An 18,399-nucleotide genomic window follows, 5' to 3' on the forward strand; every position below is an offset into this window, starting at 1 on the left:
CGCACTACAACATGCAGGAGTCCCCGAGCCACTGGTCTTTTCATGCTCCAAACTATGGGCTGAATGCAAGAATAAGGCCCTTGAAGAACATGGCAAGACCTGCATAGACAATTACCTCCTTCCATTATTGTGGAGTCCAGCAGGCTACGTGTCTGATGACTACAGCATGGCCAGGGTCTTACTAAAAAAGAAACTAGGACAGTATAGAAACAATATCCTGTTTCTAAGGTTATTTTGCTTTTCTTCAGACCAGAAAAAAAGGTGTTTTATGCAGATAAATTAATCACGTAACACATTCTTAGATGTTCCTATTAAGTGTTTTATTTAAGTGTGCAATAAAGTCTGGTTGTTATACCACCGTGGTTCTCAGGCATTGTTCTAAATTAGCCTCTAATGTTCGAGGAGGCTAAAGGTGTCTTTTGTGTCTACAGAAACATGGAGAATTCATTTAGAATTTATGTGATGTTCTCTCAAACTTGAACATTCATTGTGACAATAATCAATATGTAATATATTTTCTAATATCTGGAGTGATGCACAGCCCCGACTAATTTAAGGGTTTTAAAACATTCACAACCTCAGGTGTCTCATAACTTTTATTATTTTATCTGTTTGTTGAAAGTCAATGTGGATGGACTTTGGGGCTTCAGAATCCTGTTTTTTTTTTACCTAATACTTCTATTAGGTTTATATGTACCTGACTGCAGAACAACAACAAAGATAAATAAAGCAGTTAAAGGTAAACAATCGGTTTACCTTCAAATACTCACTCCAAATAATTCATCTGTTTACCTTCAAATACTCACTCCAAATAATTCATCTGTTTACCTTCAAATACTCACTCCAAATAATTCATCTGTTTAACTTCAAATACTCACTCCAAATAATTCATCTGTTTAATTTCAAATACTCACTCCAAATAATTCATCTGTTTAACTTTAAATACTCACTCCAAATCTGTTGACCTTCAAATACTCACTCCAAATAATTCATCTGTTTACCTTCAAATACTCACTCCAAATAATTCATCTGTTTAACTTCAAATACTCACTCCAAATAATTCATCTGTTTAATTTCAAATACTCACTCCAAATAATTCATCTGTTTAACTTTAAATACTCACTCCAAATCTGTTGACCTTCAAATACTCACTCCAAATAATTCATCTGTTGACCGTCAAATACTCACTCAAATTGTTATAACACTGTTTGTGTGTTTTTCACATTAAAGTTTCTCTCCTGTTTTGTTTGTTCATGTTTCTCTATAAGAATAACTTAGATTACTATAACCAGATTATTCTAGATTTTTCCTTCCCAAAACTCCTTGCCTCCACTTTGGCGTTCCAAATGTTCCCTTCCCTCCACAGACATTATCTGCCATTTCCATGAGTGGTGAGACTGAACTGATCCGACTTTGCTACCACGTCGCTGGACAGCAGATGATCCCAGCGTCCAATATCCGTTATTGTGTGCGTGGAATCGAATGCTGGATTCGGCGGAACTGATGGCACTTCCCGTATTCTGATGCAGTCCCAGAACTGGGTGGCGAGCCAAAAGTTCAGCCCAAATGAAGTGAAAATGGGTCTAAATGAACCAGAAGCACAAAGACGCCGCCCTGTCAAGTGGTAAAAGCTGGCAGTGATGTCTCATCAATCAAAGGCCGTTTTCCCCAAAGAGCGAGAAATGGCAGAACATGCTAACTCACGATTAGTGGCATCAGCTCCATCAGCTCTCTGAGGAAGGCAACAGCGGCTTACGATTTAAAAACCATGAAGGTGGTTCTTACCATCTCAACAGCCACCACACTGAAGACTCCGCAAGCAAGGGATTGTGGGACTTACATGATGGCTGTTGAGTTTCGTTTTATGATGAATTAATGAAGCAGTTAAATAATTATATCTTATTTGGGGGGGGGGGATATGTGTGTGGGTAGGGTGGCTGTGTGTGTGTGTCTGTGTGTGGATGGGTGGTTGTGTGTGGGTGTGTATGTGTGTGTGGGTGTGTGTGTGTCTGTGTGTGTGTCTGTGTCTGTGTGTGTGTGTGTGTGTGGATGGGTTGTTGTTTGTGGGTGTGTGTGTGTGGGCGGGGATGTGTGTGGGTTGGTAGCTGTGTGTGTGTGGGTGTGTGTGTGCACGTGTGTGTGTGTGTGCGTGTTATATGTTCAGAGGTTTGCGCTATTAATGAGCGGGTCATTGCAGTCCATTCTTCCTTATGGCCGTTATCTAATCTGGATGCTATCAGTAGAGTGGGTGCACATAGTAGGAGGAAATGGCCTTTCCGTTTCAGGGTGGGCGCGATCATAAAACAAGGTATTATCGGACACTTAAGCTCTGAGTGCCTGCTGTAGTGCAGGGCCCACGGGAAGAATAAAGCACAGCCAGCTCACAGATGCCTGGCTGATGAATCTCCTGCAGTGTGCAGGGTCTTGATCCAATAGAACGACATCAGAGCCAAACCAGGTCTGATGCAAATCATTCCTGGTTGCCACCAAAAGTCAAAGGTCGGCTCAGTCTAGGGGTCGGTGCTGTGGTTACTCTCGGTCTAGGGGCCGATGCTGTAGTTACTCTCGGTCTTGGGGCCGGTGCTGTAGTTACTGTCGGTCTAGGGGCCGATGCTGTAGTTACTCTCGGTCTAGGGGTCGGTGCTGTGGTTACTCTCAGTCTAGGGGTCGGTGCTATGGTTACTCTCAGTCTAGGGGTCGGTGCTGTGGTTACTCTCAGTCTAGGGGTCGGTGCTGTGGTTACTCTCAGTCTAGGGGCTGGTGCTGTAGTTACTCTCAGTCTTGGGGCCGGTGCTGTAGTTACTCTCAGTCTAGGGGCCGGTGCTGTGGTTACTCTCAGTCTTGGGGTCAGTGCCATCCTGTGGTCTCTCTGACTGCAGCCAGGTGTTTCAACATGGGAGATGAATGAGTGGAAAACATCTCCCATGCTGTCGCATGTGTTCCTCACAGATGTCCAAAACACAGCTCCCCACCCCCCACGCACCCCCCATGGACTACTGAGCCTCCATGAGAGGGCAATCTGCTGAAACCCCCACCCAGTCCCCCAACCCCCCCTCCCAGGATGCATTTCCACCTTGTTCTCTGTCCTTCGACTTCTAATAATGCTTCGCAGGACTGACATTGGGAGGTTTGCATTTCCTGATATCAGTCTATCGGGGAGGAAATTCAATAACCTGACATGATGGAACACAGACCAAACAAGGACATAAAACAAGAAATGAATGTGACACATAAAGGGACGATGAAACTCAGGAAAAAAGGAATAGGACAGAAGTAAACGGACTGGGAGGAGGAGGAGGAGTGTTCAGTCTGCTCCTTTATCCCGCTATGCTGTGTGAAACACAGGAGGGAGTCTCGTATCCTCACACTGAGGAGACACAAGGCACACGTGCAATAACTACTGTGCATCAATCACATGGGTAATGTTTGTCTACAGGCAGACCCATAGGTCCAGAACACTTCCACGGGCACCCTGGAATACTGCCGAGACTCCCTCGGGTTTCACTGCGCTTGCCCGGTTTTTCCGGTGCCATTAGACATCCGTCAGATTCCCGTGTCCTGGGACCCCAGGAGTAGAGCCCAACCCAAAGATCTATGGCTCTTCTCCTCCCCACTGTTCTTCAGCCTGAAGAACTCTTCTGGGAATTTCTCCCTGTTCTCCAAATGTTTAAAGCTCCATTTCCCAGCCACACAGACCACTCCAGCAAAGGAGAAACCGGAAGGACAACGGCATGGAACTCACCAAGCTCATTTAGAAAAGTCATGTTTCGGGCGACAGCTCTACCAACCAGCAAACAGTTTTCAATAATCTCTTCACAGTCTAAATCGAGCAAAATAGCAGTTCAATGGATCCACAGAGTCGTGTCAGGAGGTAAGGAACCCTGTGTGTAGCCCTGCATCGAAGTCCTTGCTCACAGAGTATTTGTCAACGAACTCCCGGGCCTATTGGCTCTCGGCCAATAAGAAAAGCATCGATTAGTCCTTTATTGCTTCTGCTGCTCTACATGTCCAATTCCTTAACGCCACCCTGTCCGTTTCCTCCAAAACGTGATCCTCTGTAATTCCCAGAAGAGGCAGAAATCATAAGCGCTGTCTGCGTGGGGGCGGGGGGCGTTTGCTGGGCGCTCACGGAAAGCAAAGCCACCTCTGCTGCCTCCTGTGCCTGTGCGCCACGTTGGAGGTGGTGAGAAATTAAAAAAAGAAAGGAAGCAAGCAAGAAAAGGAGAGATTTCAATTACATCATAAAGGTTGAATTTATTAGTCCATGCCAAAAGAAGCTTCTAGAAATCAGAAAGCGGGAGCGAGACGGACCGCAAGAATCCGTCTTAGACTGCTCATTAATGCAGGCACAACCGGTACGTCTCAGCTCAAAATTGAATCCGGAGGATTAATGTGGATTAATTAAGGCGGCACGCGGCTAACAATAATATTTATGGCGAGGAAACTGTAACGCAGGATGGCATAATCGAGTTTAAGCCGGGGCGGAAAATCTTGGAGGGTGCATTAAAGTAATCGATACTGTAATCGCATTGACCTAGCTCTTCTGGGTTGCATCACGGTATGCGCCGCAGAGAAGCCATACGGACTGATCTGGCCCACATGCGAAGACAGCAAGAAATCCCTCAGTGGATTTAACGATAAGAGATGCTCATAGAAATATTGTAACAGAGGCGATATTGGACTATTGGAATACAGGCAGACCAGGTGCAAAACTTTCATTAACATATGGCGCCACAAATTTACGGAAGCTACTTAGTTTTGACCGGAGACCACAGTGGTTCTGCCCTCATTCGGTGTCATCGGTTACCCTGACAGGAAATATGTCATCTCCATAAATCATGTTGCTTGCATAATTACTTGCTTAATGCCTGGGCACATGTCTCTGTCATTTCCTTGGGAAAAACTGTCCAGTTTGCTTCCCGTCTGAGCACGGCCAGGTGTGCCAACATGGGAAAGGAAGCTACCAAAAACACCACACCTTCCATCGGCCTTTTTTCTCAAGGGTGTTTAAATTGCAGTAAAGGGCAGGAAATTGCTGAGCAGACCACACTGACCCAACACCCCCCCACACCCCCCACACCCCCGAGGGAGGGCCGAACCACCACGTGGGAGCGAGTCGCTGAACGATGAGCGCAAATAGGAGGCCCCGGAACACCGCACAGACGTCACAGCCTGCTGAGGTGTGCAGTTCTCAGGTTGCAGAACGGTCAGATGGAGGGGACCAGAAATGGGAAAGGGCGGGGTTTGGGGGAAGGGGGTGGGGCCAGCGACTCCTCCTAGTGGAGATGGCAGCCACCACTGAGAGGGTACGGAGAGAGGACCGCGAGTACTGCAAGAGCTCCGTGAGCGCCGGACGAGTGGGGTTGACGTCATCGGTGTGCTTGCAGAGAGAGACCTACACTGTAATGGTCATCTCTGATTTTTATAGTAGCCAGTTCTCTGTAATCTACCCTTACTTGGTATGACATTAAAAACTGTACATCCTTACATTAATAATTAATGCACGGATAAGACAGTAAGACAGTGTTAGGGTGTGTCATATTGTAATGGATTACATGCGGTATTTATAAGAAGACTGATGAAACTACAGTATTTTGGTGGCAGGACAAACAGACCAGCATTCACCCTCTGGAAAACAACACAAAACACAAATCAAAGATTTATGTAAATGAACATGTAAAAGGCTCTTTCGAGCACAAAATGGAGGCCTGCATGACAATCTTACAACACCCTGCTACAGCTACACCTCACAGAGAAGCATTTTTGGCTTGTGAGCACAGAGCACCAACACCACAGGTTTAAAGTCACAGCGTGGCTGGCCTGCTTTCAGACCACATATGTTGGACCGCGTCTCGGCAAGCCCGGACCCTGAAGCATCCCCAGCCAGGACCAAAGTCCTCTCCAGTTGCTCTGCCACTCACTGTGCTACGCCCTAAACAACAGCCATGGACCAGTGACAGGTGGCACCCACAGCATCGCCATCGTGCCAGGGCCAACATCGCCAAGGGACGCTCCAGGAATCGGCAGGGCCCTCGGAAAAGAGGGCGGGGCCCACCGGCCGAGACCCAAGCTGCGGTCAGGCGGTGCCAGGCACCATCTGTCGCTGAGGCTGGCAACCCCGCCGCCCACGCTAATCTCTCGTTCTCCCGACGAGCACCAACACACGGCCGCGCTCCATGGGGGGAGCGCGGCCCCTGCCAACAGGGGCAGAGCGGTAACGGGTGGAACGAGAGAACGGTTGGAGGGGAGGGGCGTGGCAGGGTCATGGCGGGGTCACGCTACACCCATGCGCTCCAGTTTCCCTTCGGTGTGCACAAACAGCGACTGAGATGGTCCACTCCAGCAGGGAGATGTGGAGAATTCAAAGTTATCCTTCCATTTTCCGTTCGCTAAGCATCCGGGCACATAACAGCGGAGCAGTTGTACACTGTGTTATTCAGACGTCTGAAACAGAAAGGATCTGTCACTTTGTAATTTCAACTTCTTTGTCTTTGAATAGCCTGCAGAGGAACTGGACAGAGAAAAATGGCATAGCTGAGGAAAAAACTCAGTGACGTTTCTGAAAGCAACAGAAGTATTTATAGGCAGGAAAGACTGGCATCTGTTTCACTATAACCTTTTGGTCTCATTAGAAAGGTAAGAACCGTTCACAGAAAAAAACCTTAGACATTTAAGCCCAAACTATATTATTATCATTATTAAGAACATATCTGCATGAATCTGATTCCTGATGCACAGAAATATACACTTAAATGCAAATGTAATATACCTGCTTTCTTCAGTGATGACCTTAAAGCCTTTGCAATCAAACGGTAGTTTATACACTGAGCTGCCAGTTTATTAGGTTCACCTACTTTACAGCTGTATATATCGCATACTAATATTTTACTTCTACTTTTATTCTCAGACAATATCTCAGATAATAACTGTACAGTTGTGCAATGTTTCATATGGCACCTTTTAATGAAGTTTTTTTTTAGAAGTTGTGTATATTGACTGTATATGAATATGAATGTCACTTTATTCTGAACTGTAAGTGTAAGTCATGAACACTTGCCAGAGACCGATAATTAAAGGTTACAGGGCCCAGTCAGCCAAGTGACTTCAGAGTTCTGTAGTGCAGCCAAAAGTTTGCAATTTACACTTACAATAGACTGTAAAATCTGTTAATAATTAGGAGCATCTAGAGATTATCATGTTTATAATAAAATTTAAACCCAGCTCAAAATACTTCTGTTTGCTTCTTGAGGTTTAGATAAATAATATGTGAAAGTGGATGCAGGAAAACACTGGCAGAGAAAAAAGACTCACAGATGAGACATAAAAAAGGCGTAATTTCTCTTCTCTGATGCCTGAATGATCTGGTGCCCTTCAGAAGTGACAATCCTGTTGGTCTCAGAAAGGAGCGCGACTGCAATGCTGTTTCTCACTTCAGCGAAGCTGTGAGATACTGACGTGCCACGCACCTCCCCATCTCTCCCAGTGCTAATAGCGCCTTCTTGTGTGCAGATATCAGTTTCGGGCGCAGTGTTTAAGATATGGGCCTCGCGCTCTCTCCGCGACTGAAGGCTCGTGAAGTGGAGCTCGTGAGAGGAGCTCACCCAAGGCTTAGTGAAATCATTTTCCATCGACGTCTCCCTAATCATGGCACTGCAAAAATGGGACCAATTGCTTTCGATAGCCGCCGCTCTCCAAAGACACAATTACACAATCACTCTCGGGGACAGGAGAGCCAAGAACCCACAACCACCAAATTCTGTTTATCAATTTATTATTTATCTATTTATTATTTATCCATTTATTAATACTGGCTTGTTATCAGTGTCAGCGCCTGAGGAAGGGTACGAGGGTCCCGTCTATGCTCAGAAGACATCTGGTCAATGTCATGCAGCCTCGGCAGACGTTGCCAGATGTAATAAGCAACATCTCCACAGCTTTCCTTTCGCAGTTCGTCAGCATCTACCTGCATGTGTTATAAACTCCTACACACTCAGACCCAGCATTTAAACAGTCTAAAAGCCTGATGACACCTTCCTGTTTTGGACTGTCTTAAGGTTCTGCACTATTATGCTAGGAACAGCGATGCTACATGCAGAAACAGCGCCCTCTGATGCGCTGGACTGGAATCTTCCTGCCCCTCAGCACACAACATTCTCTCTGGGCACTCAAAGCGTCCAAAGCCGGGCCATGAGTCCATAGACTGGTGACAGGTGGTGCCCACGGCTCCTGCCCCGACATTCCCACCTCCATTGGCTCCAATCCTCTCCCAGCCAGTGCATGTAGCCCTGGCTAAGTGTGCCTAATTGCGGACAAGCCCTGGCTAAATGAGGCCAGGCGCTGGCCAAGTGAAACTAGCCAGGGCTAAGTAACGCTAGGCATGGATAAGTGCAGCTAGGTCCTGACCAATCACAGCTAGGTGTGGCTAAGCACAGCCAGGCCCTGACCAATCACAGCTAGGTATGGTTAAGCACAGCCAGGCCCTGACCAATCACAGCTAGGTGGGGCTAAGCACAGCCAGGCCCTGACCAATCACAGCTAGGTGTGGCTAAGCACGTTTGAGCCCTGATCAATCGCAGCTAGGTGTGGCTAAGCACATCTGAGCCCTGACCAATCGCAGCTAGTGTGTCTAGCCGCTAAGGACCTTACCATGACGGAGATGTGCAGGATGCGCAGTTCTTCCTCGGCGATGTCGCTGGCGGGGTCCTCGGTAGCTGCCAGCCCCGGCACATTCACGTTCCCGTCCTGGTGGTGGATGTGGAAGAGTAGCGTTCCATTCTCCAGCCACTGCTGTCGCCAGCGCACCAGTGGGATGTCCTCAGAGTTCCCCGAGATCTCTGACGGGACACAAAAGGCGCTGTCAGTTCGCCAGTGCCAGCCAATCAGACAGCCTCACCATAGCAAAACGCAACACACTCCAAACAGCGAAAGGTGGACGGACGGATGGACGGACGCTCCTGCTAAACCCGTGGGGCACGGACCCTGAAACCTGGCTGAGAAGGTCTGTCAAGCCCATCGTTTCTCGTCTGCATCAGTACATACGGCACAGATCAGCCATGCGTTATTCGTCAGCCTCTCAACACGTCCGAGGCTATCAAAGCAGTCCCGTAAGCACTCAGGTGCCCGTCAAGCACCTGGGCGGAAGCATTTGGGCGAACGCCCATTTGGTCCAGAGGAAGAAGAAAGAAGCTCACAACTGCATGTGGTCAGCAGCACGGACGTATAATCACACAGGACAAATGGTCAAAAGACACAGACAGCAGACTGCCCAACCTCTCGGTGTATCAAAGGTTTTTTTCTGCTCCGAGGGCATGGACATATAAACGTGTGTGAACAAACCGCAAAAACCTCCCTGCTAGATGAACATGTTTCAAAACAGTTGGGCTGGTGCCAAGCAAGCTGTCACCAGACCATGACACATTACAAGTGCGAAGGGCTTGGAAACAGGTTTTCTAAGTGCCGAGAGACACATTTGATAATGTTGTGATGCACTCATCATGAGAGACCTTAAACGATGCAGCGTGGGTTTGATGGATTTATGAATGCTGAGCCTTTGACAGGCGACAAAACCTTAAAATGTTGTTTTATTAAATCCTTGCTTGAAAACCAACTTCTTAAATCAGGTTTCTGAGAAAACGAGAGACGGTTTTACACTCCATGCAGGACTTTGATCTTTTGTTAATGGTGTTTTTATTAACTTGTTTATTTATAGTTGATAATATTCCTTTGCAGTGTTTTCTCAAAGGGAGGCACAAAATACTCAATAATGTGGTGAGGTTTGTGACAAGCAACTGATATCTTATTCCATATTAACGCATATTAATACTGAAGACTACCCAAGATAACAGGCTCATAAATTATTAGCTAGCAAGCTCACGACTAATTTAACTGCGGCGAATCAGGGACGGAGTGGCTCCATAACATGCAAATGGGCTTCTATAAATTGCTGAAATTTCTTGAAATACAGGAATATTAAGACATAAGAAATCCATCCAAAATCAAATTTCCATGAAAATATAACTCTTGGAATGACCTTTATTCTGGTTCTTGGAAAGTCCTTAGACTTGCTCGCACACGCCACTATGTCACCGATGCCTCCCATCTACTGTGCTTCATGCAGGCAACAGCTGGAAAAACCTTGCTGGAACTCAAACGTTTTTAGCCAAAGTTTTGGCATTTCTAATTTCTTTACAAAAATAAACATACAGCTTCAACCAGCTGAAAAGCTTGTTTATGAGGCCTTAATGAACGACTGTTCACACTGACATGCACTAAACGGCGCAACAGTAGTGCCTTCGGGGTCAGCACGCGCTTGCTGAAGTGTGTTCGTGGAAAAACCTTGCAATCAGATTTCAGAGTAATTTCACAGCTTCCAGCACATAGCAAGTGTCATTTTTTGGCCCTCACTGTGACGGGTCATGCATTATTAGAGCAGTTTGGGCTTATCAATCACGCGAGGACTAGAAATACAATAAATCTGATTCAATGCTACATGTAGTGTTGCCCTACAATATTTTCATTCCCAAGAATATTAGCGTATGAAGGTTATTCAAACTTTGTTCACACTATATGTGAATTGTCTCCTGGAACATTCATGAAATCAAGGTTAAGGAAGTGTTTAGGTTTCAGTCTGTCACGGGCCTGCTGGTCGTGCTCACTCACTGTCTGGAGTGCGAGGCGAGGCTGCCGTGGGACTCAACCCCTGCCAGCGATGACAGTAATGTGACTGTGTGATCCCCCTCCCCTGCGGCTGGAAGCGCCCAGGTTCGCTCTGACACCTTTATTAATGAAGCAACATGCTGGAAAAATGCTCGAACAAATCTGTACCACAGCAGACAATTATTGCCGGTTCACGTCACGGCAGGGGCTTCTGTTCACCTGCTGCCCGAGATCGGAGAAGTAGTCAGACGTCCCCTTTCCCATTTTCCAGTTTTGGGGAGAAATAATGATTGTATTAGCATGTGAATTAATAACAATAATTCAGGAATCCAGCTGACAGATGTTAATTACTGCTGGCAGAATGACTTTATCCATCTGTTCCCAAACACGCTACAATTCTGTACAATCCACCGCAGAAATATCACAGCTTCCGGAAGCAAATATGGGGCTTTCACACACCAGATTAAAATCCAAATCTTTTTTCATGTGGTTCTGTTTACAGCAGCATGCTCTGCTCTGCCGGCGCCGAACCGAAGGATTTGAGGCGGCGGCCCACTGGACTCCAAAAGCCCGTGAAAGCCGAGCGCCATCTGGTGTGCTCCCACCTTCCAAGTGCGCGGCCGTGTGGCCGTCCGGGAGGGCGGGTCACGGCACCAGGCCACGGCCTCTGCAGATGCCATTAATACACATCTCCAAATTTTTTGCGGTGGTGATAAGGAATTCCTCAAGGACAGCCTGTATCTCGGTATGAGAATAACGCAGCCTAAATAAACCCTCCTTCCCTACTGCCCTTGAACCGGCAGCTGAGACGTTTCAGTTCCTGCTTAAAGGCCATTTATTATTTCTGACTCTCGGTGTTTGGCCCAAAAATAACTCTTCTCTTTTTGTGTTTAATCTGGGCATCCTTTCCCGACCTCACGATAACATGCACCATTACTCTTTGGGCCAGACAGCAGAAACAGCACAGCTGCATCAGAGCTGGCATTTCCACGACGCCCAGCAGGGTTAACCCCTGACTCGGTCCTGGGAGCCTGGGAGCCAGGACGGCCCTGATGTGCTCGACGCGGGAACGCACACCAAGGAGCGAAGCGAAAAGGTCTCAGAGTGCTTCAATTACAGCGATAATCGTCTGGCTCGGCAGGCCAAGATCTACAGAGGAGCTGAACTGAGGGGTTATGAAGGTAGTTCTTAAAGACCAGACGAAGGAGGCACTAACATTTGCCTTTGGATTTGCAAGTCATGGTGAAACAAAACAAACAAAAAAAACCACCTGGTCCACTGCAGAAATATCAGAGAGCATTGACAGCTTCTGTTCTCTCATCTGAGCCTGGAGATCCAAAGAGAAGCCTGGAAGTCAGCAGGGCAAGGAGACCACATGGTAAATATATAGAGAATGAGTGTGTGTGTGTGTGTGTGTGAGTGTGTGACAGAGCCAAAGAGAAATACAGAAATGGTGCGTGCGTGTGTGTGTGTGTAAGAGAGAGAGAGAGCCAGAGATGGGGTGTGTGTGTGTCAGGGACAGAGTCGGAGTCAAAGCCAGGTTGAAAGAGAAACTTCTTCTCTCATCCTGATGCAGTGTCAGGGTTCCTGTGTTGTCCTCCATCTCAGGCTGGCCTTACACACACACACACACACCCACACCCACCCACCCACCCACACCCACCCTTTAAAAACGATGCCTTCTGAAGGTCAAAGATTTTTTTTTCCTATTTCCTGGATATTTTGCTCTTATGACTAAGCAAACATTTCATAGCTTGAAATCTTGACACATTTAGGAAAAAGAATCATGAGGTTATTGTCATGTTTCCTCATGACAGCTACAACAACATATAAATGGATTTTACACTTTTGGTTTACATTTATGCACACATACTATACCTACATTTATTCATATACTTTTATAACCTCAGAAAAACTGCAAACATGCCAACATTCATTTGTAGACAGTTATAATGCAAGTTAAAACTCAACACGTGTCTCAAATCTCATCCTTTAATGTTTAAAAAAATTCAACCCCAGCGTTATCGCCACAATAGAAAGCTCTAATTGTGGCTTCGAGTCATTTACACTTTCCCTGTACTTCCACTCGCTGCCAAGGCAACGATAAGCAAACTTCTGTTCTCCATAGGTCTGTAATATCCACAACCCCTACATGCCATTAAGGTCAAATGAGCAGGCTGTTTCAGAGAGGCAAAGTCATTCAGTGGAATCCAGTGTGAAAGATTTCTTTTTAATCATGCGTTCGTCTGAGAGCGGATTACACAAAACAGAAGCTGTGAAAAAAATTGCTGTTCTGTGAGGGTTTATGGTGTTTCTAAATTTTAAATCGTGCTTATTTTATTTCAAGGCAGTATCCCTCAGTACATTACAAAGAAGAAAAAGCACAGAGCTTGTACACAAAACTCACCTAGTTAGGTGAATATAAACAAAGTTTCTAAACAAATCTAGACTGATGAGAACAACGGTTCAGATTTGTCCCCAAAGAATCAAACTTTAAATTCGCTTTAAATTTGTGCCTTTGCATCGGAGCAAGCTTTTAAAAAGATTAATCTTGATGACCACATGATATTCCAGCATGTCTCTGTCACTTTCAGTGACCGCGGGACGGAAGACGTCCCGACAGGACAGAGCTCACGTCCCCAGAAGATCAAAGTTTACTCTCACAGGCTTGTTTCAAGGTGTATTTCCTCTGATGGTGCCAATTTTCCCCCTGAATAAGAAAGCCAGTACAAGCAATCAGTCAAAGTCAGACCTGCTTTACAAAACCATCCAACACTGGGAACATTAACCGCAACGGCTAGAAAACGGTGATTTGTTAAGGTTTCAGAGCCGCGTTTAATACTATGTGCTAAGATGATGACACTTGAGAAAGAGCGTGACGAACAGAGAGAAGTGTGCCTTCAAGGTCAAGTGTGCCTTCAAGGTCAGGAGATCGCTCGTCTTTTTTCTCGTGAAACACGTGAGACATTCGGAGAGAAATTCTCCACAATCTCTTTATGTTCAAACTCTCTGCCAATTACCAGTATGTTACGGAAATGATCAAAACAGCATATATACCAGAAAACGTCAGTGTGTTTGGAAAAGAGGTTTATTATTTCCAGCAGTTCTGATTAACAGAACGTGACCAGGATGGTCTGTCTCACGCCCCTGTAGCCATAGGGGTGTACCCGTCAGGCGGAGGTCGGCCATGTTTTCACACCTTCTCCCTGAACCCCGGTCCTATTCCAAAACCACAGGACTCGGATCCCTGAACACGTTTTTTGTGTTGTTGTTGTTGTTATGATGTCAGACGTGCATGTGCATGAGTTTGCCTGTCTGTTAGTCAGCTTTCTCAGCCTTCCTTAGGCTGCGCGTGTTCCACCGAGTGTCACCCTACTTTACAAAAATCTCTCCTATTCTCAGTGTCACGGCACACCGGCACCGGAACACACACGCGTCGGTGTCAGCCCAGCTCTGTTCATGACTTGCAGTCAGACCATTCCAACCAGGAAAAGAACATCCCATTCAGGGAAAGAACATTCCGACTGTGCTGTCTGCTGTCCGTGGTCTGGGGTCCCTGTGGAGACAGCTGAGAATGTTCCCTGTCCTTTCCCTCTGACCACAGCGCAGCGAGTCAGCAGGCCAGGTACTGCCTAGCATCGCCAAGGCCTCGCAGGTTTCCTCCGAGCGCTGCACGGCCATCGAAGTCGCTCAGGTCAGACGAATGACTACAGTGGACAGAGGAGACTGGTGTAAAGTTTACAGTGTGAAAGTTGCTGCAGATTTTGCAATGGTATTTTTCTATTTCTTTTTTTTGCTGTGTGCACGCCCAGTTGAAGGCAGTAGAAGAGACATGTGCCAGATTTCTCAACCTGAAAACATCGGGGCTGCTCCCACACAAAGGACTAAGCCTAGTTTTGGGAGTGTTGCAGGGCTCATAGTGAATCGGCCCTAAAAGTCTTTTTTTTAGTCTGGAATCAGCTGGGATCTGGAGAGGCCAGCTCTGACTGGTCTACACGCAGAGTCCTCTCTCTATCTTCAGCTTCTCCACTCATGACTCAAAAAGTACAAAAATTCCTCTGTGGAAGTGGAGAGAGGGTCAGGAAAGCTGCCTTCTGCTTCCCGACCGGCGTGCCAACTTTCCAGTCCACCTGCAGCTGAAGCCAAACGCCACTGACAAAGATACAGACTCCCAAACACTTAGGCGGGGTGGAGTTATTAAAAAATTACTACCACTCCAATCTCCTCGAGATGGATCAATTGAGCACATACGCATACGCTAAGCGAACTTCCACCAACAAGACTTAGGCTAAACACAAGATCCCTGAATAAGCGAAAAAACGGAATCGGTTGTGGCGGAACGCCTCTCACGTGTCTGGAAGTGTATCGCGAGCCAGTGAGCCCTCTGCAGGTGGGAGCAGGCAGGTGCGCACCCACGGCGTGGCTTTAACGCAATGCTCTGTTCCTGAGGCTTATCACGCGCACACAGAAGGAGCCCTGGGCAGCTTATCGCCCGTCTCTCAGTCCGGAGGGATGTGGCCGGTCCGCGGCGGCGTCCTCGGGTGAGGGTGAGGGGACGCCTGCCTCCGATCAGCGCGGGTTAATCGGCGGGATTCCAAGCTGAGGCGCAGCAGATGGACTTGGGCAAGATAACCTCCAAAGGTCGCAAAAAAGCAGAAACTTTTGCACATAGCCGCCTACATGCCGGACAGGTCTACAGCTCCACCGTACCATCAGAAAGTGGAAAAACCAAGACTCTGGCAGCAGAGGGCTTCGTCACAGCCGGAGGAGACTTTCACAACTGCTCAGCGGAGGTGACAGGAGTCTTGAATGCGTGGACACCAACAGCACAAATAGCAGTGGGTCTTTGTTCCTAATCCATGCAATATTCTGTTAGTTCAGTGTCTGACTGTTCAGCCTCTAACATCCATTAGAGGACGTGCAGAGATGTGTTATCCTCTGTTTGCTCTGAGGTTCGTGAGGAGCACAAGGTGTGGGTGAACCCGTGCTTGGCCTGACTGTGTGGACTACAGCTGTGTTTCCTCATCATTGCGGTATTTGCCAGCAGAAAACTACGACGCGCTAAGGAGCCTTCAAGCAATTATTAGCAGTCATATTTATTTTTATTGTGTGCTCTGAGAATTTTGACCCTTCTCAAACATTTCCGAGGACGATTGTGTTGGTCTGATGAATAACTGCTTTAGATGTTGTTCAAGCGTAATAGCTGCCAACCGTTCTCTGACTGTCCAGGAGCCTCAACAAGGAGTCAGCTCCTTGCCTCTCTAGTGTTGTAAAATACATCTATATTAATACCCTACTCTGAATGCACATTTTCCTTGGTCAGAGTGATAATTAACTCCACTATATATAATAGATTATATTAATAGTATATTAATGGAGTTATTGCTCGGACTGCTGATGAAGGACCTCTGTCTGAACGATCCTGTTTCTCTGGAAACCTGGTGTACTTTCCTATAATTTTGAGAGAGAGCTATTTTGGAGTCCTTTCTTGGTTGTTAGCATTATTTATCCCCAAAACTACAATATCGCGATGTACCTGTTTGCCAGTATTGTTCAGCCTCTTTGCATATCTTCCCCCTTTCAGCAGACTGGAGATCAGTCCCACGCTAACCCTGGGACTTCCAGAGCCGAGCTGGCCAGCTTCGCCTCCCTTGTTTTTGTTTGTTTGGGGTTTTTTGGGTGGGAGTTGTTGTTTTTTGTTTTTTTGAACGAGGCCTTGGATGTTCTCCAATACTGAGCTGATCATAAACCAGGGGAACTGGTGGGTGGGTGGAGAGCATCTGTGAGGCCACCCACCGCTCAGCCACACCCCCGCCTGGCCCCGCCCACACTTCCTGTTTAACAAGCAGCGATGCAGTGACTGAGCAGTAGCGTGTCTCTGCAGGAGACTGGTGTGAAGTGCGGAACAAGGGCGTATCAGGGAACACTGAAAATAACCAGCAAAACACCACCGCTGCAGCTACCCAGACACTGCATTTTATCACACACACACACACACAGCACAGGATTATTCAAGATTATTTAACCACATTGTGATTGCATAACATAAACATTTAGGGACAGGCACTGTGACTGTTGCAACATGTTCTTTGCAGAGCACCACATCACTCCAGAACTTTCTTTATTTAGATGCAGTGTTGTGAGCAACACAACTCTCCCGCCAGGAGACTAGGGAGACTAAAGTCTTCAAAAAAGACAGGACCCCCACGCTAGCCCCCACCCTTTTTTGTAAAACAATCATAGCTTAAGGAGAAAATGGGAGGTAATTTTCAAAAACTGTTCTAGGAGAAGGAAGTGACATATCAGCAGGTACCTGTCAGGCAGCCACTGATGAGAGGAGATGATGTCTGAGTAGCTCCACGGGGAAAAAGAAAGTTTGCCGGTGTTTTTTTTCCCCACTCTCTCTTCTTTAGGCCATTTAAAAAGGGGACGACAGGAAGACTGGAGACAGAGGACAAGTGGTGTCCTCCGCGCCGTGCCGTGTTCAGGGACTGGGTGTCGACCTGCAGTACGGCGGGGGGGCTCGTGCAGAGAGCTCCACGGCAAACGCCGTTACTCCCCTGGACTTGTATTTGACATCTCTGTTCCAGCAGGGAGAAAAAAACACCTCAAATCCAAAAGGAAGCTCAACTTCAACGTTGAAAGGAATGTGCCACTGTTGCAATTTAAAAAAAACTACATTTTTATTGAGCATTCAGAGTAGTTTAAAAGGATTTCAGATCCTCGGGGAGTAATTACAGGGCATCGTTTTTGCATCGTCTGTAACTCTTAAACCAAGAGTTGGACAAAAAACACCCTAAAGCCATTTGAAACTACTCTGAATGCTGAGTGTTGCTTGACTAAAAGTGAGCGTCTGCGACAGGGCGCGAGAGACTGGTGTCCACACACAGCCTGGCGAGCTTCGTAACATCTCCGTGAAAGGAGATCATGGCCATGTTCAGGTCCTCTCCATACAGGTCATATGACAGGTGGTAATTCCTCCACAGACTATCAAAGAGCTGGTAGTAGCTCAGTATTAAAAGCAGCATTAAAAGTGATTGGATCCTTGAAAAGAAGCTTGATGACAGAGTGGAAAAAGATACATATATATATACATACATACACACACACACACACACACACACACACACACACACACACGTAGCAGATAGAGGAAGTGGCTGATATGGAGAATCCTACCAATGGCTGGACTGAAGGACAGCACAGAGACACTAATCATGGCTGCACAGGAACAAGCTCTGAATACCAGATCAATAGAGGCTGGATCTACCACACCAGACAGAACCCCAGATGCAGGCTGTCCAAAGATGCCCCTGAGACATAACAGTGACATAACAACACATAACAGTGACATAACAGCACATAACAGTGACATAACAGCACATAACAGTGGGATGCAAGATGCCAGAAGGCAGATTGTCCATGGAACACCATAACCAAGTGAATGACATGATAAATAGGATCTTTGCTCTCTTTGAAATGTCTGTGAGTGTCTGTACTACAATGCAGGTTACAGAAACATCTGTGCTGGATGTTCCAAGATCTAAGTGGGACACATCGCCAAAGCTGGTGGAAAATGACCGTGCTAAGATCCTGTGGGATTTCCGGATACAGACAGACAAGATGGTAATGGATAACCAACTGGACACAGTAGTGATGGACAACCAGCAGAAGCGGGAACAGGAAAAGCTTGAGAAACGGCAGGGACTGAGAGAAGAGCTGGAAAACATGTGGAGGGTGAAG

The 18,399-nt window shown here is 46.8% G+C and overlaps 1 protein-coding gene across 4 annotated transcripts in view; it reads right to left on the bottom strand.

Moving 5' to 3' along the window:
- The window catches only part of astn1 (astrotactin 1), a 199,646-nt gene that overhangs the window by 156,426 nt on the left and 24,821 nt on the right, over nucleotides 1-18,399 (bottom strand). For all 4 annotated transcript variants that reach the window (XM_027011363.2, XM_027011361.2, XM_027011360.2 and 1 more), the window contains exon 2: nucleotides 8,647-8,834. In XM_027011363.2, coding sequence (XP_026867164.2) covers nucleotides 8,647-8,834 — 188 coding nt within the window. The remainder of the gene's footprint in view (nucleotides 1-8,646; nucleotides 8,835-18,399) is intronic.

Source organism: Electrophorus electricus, chromosome 18 (genome assembly GCF_013358815.1).
Source record: "Electrophorus electricus isolate fEleEle1 chromosome 18, fEleEle1.pri, whole genome shotgun sequence".
In the NCBI taxonomy this organism is placed as follows: domain Eukaryota; kingdom Metazoa; phylum Chordata; class Actinopteri; order Gymnotiformes; family Gymnotidae; genus Electrophorus; species Electrophorus electricus.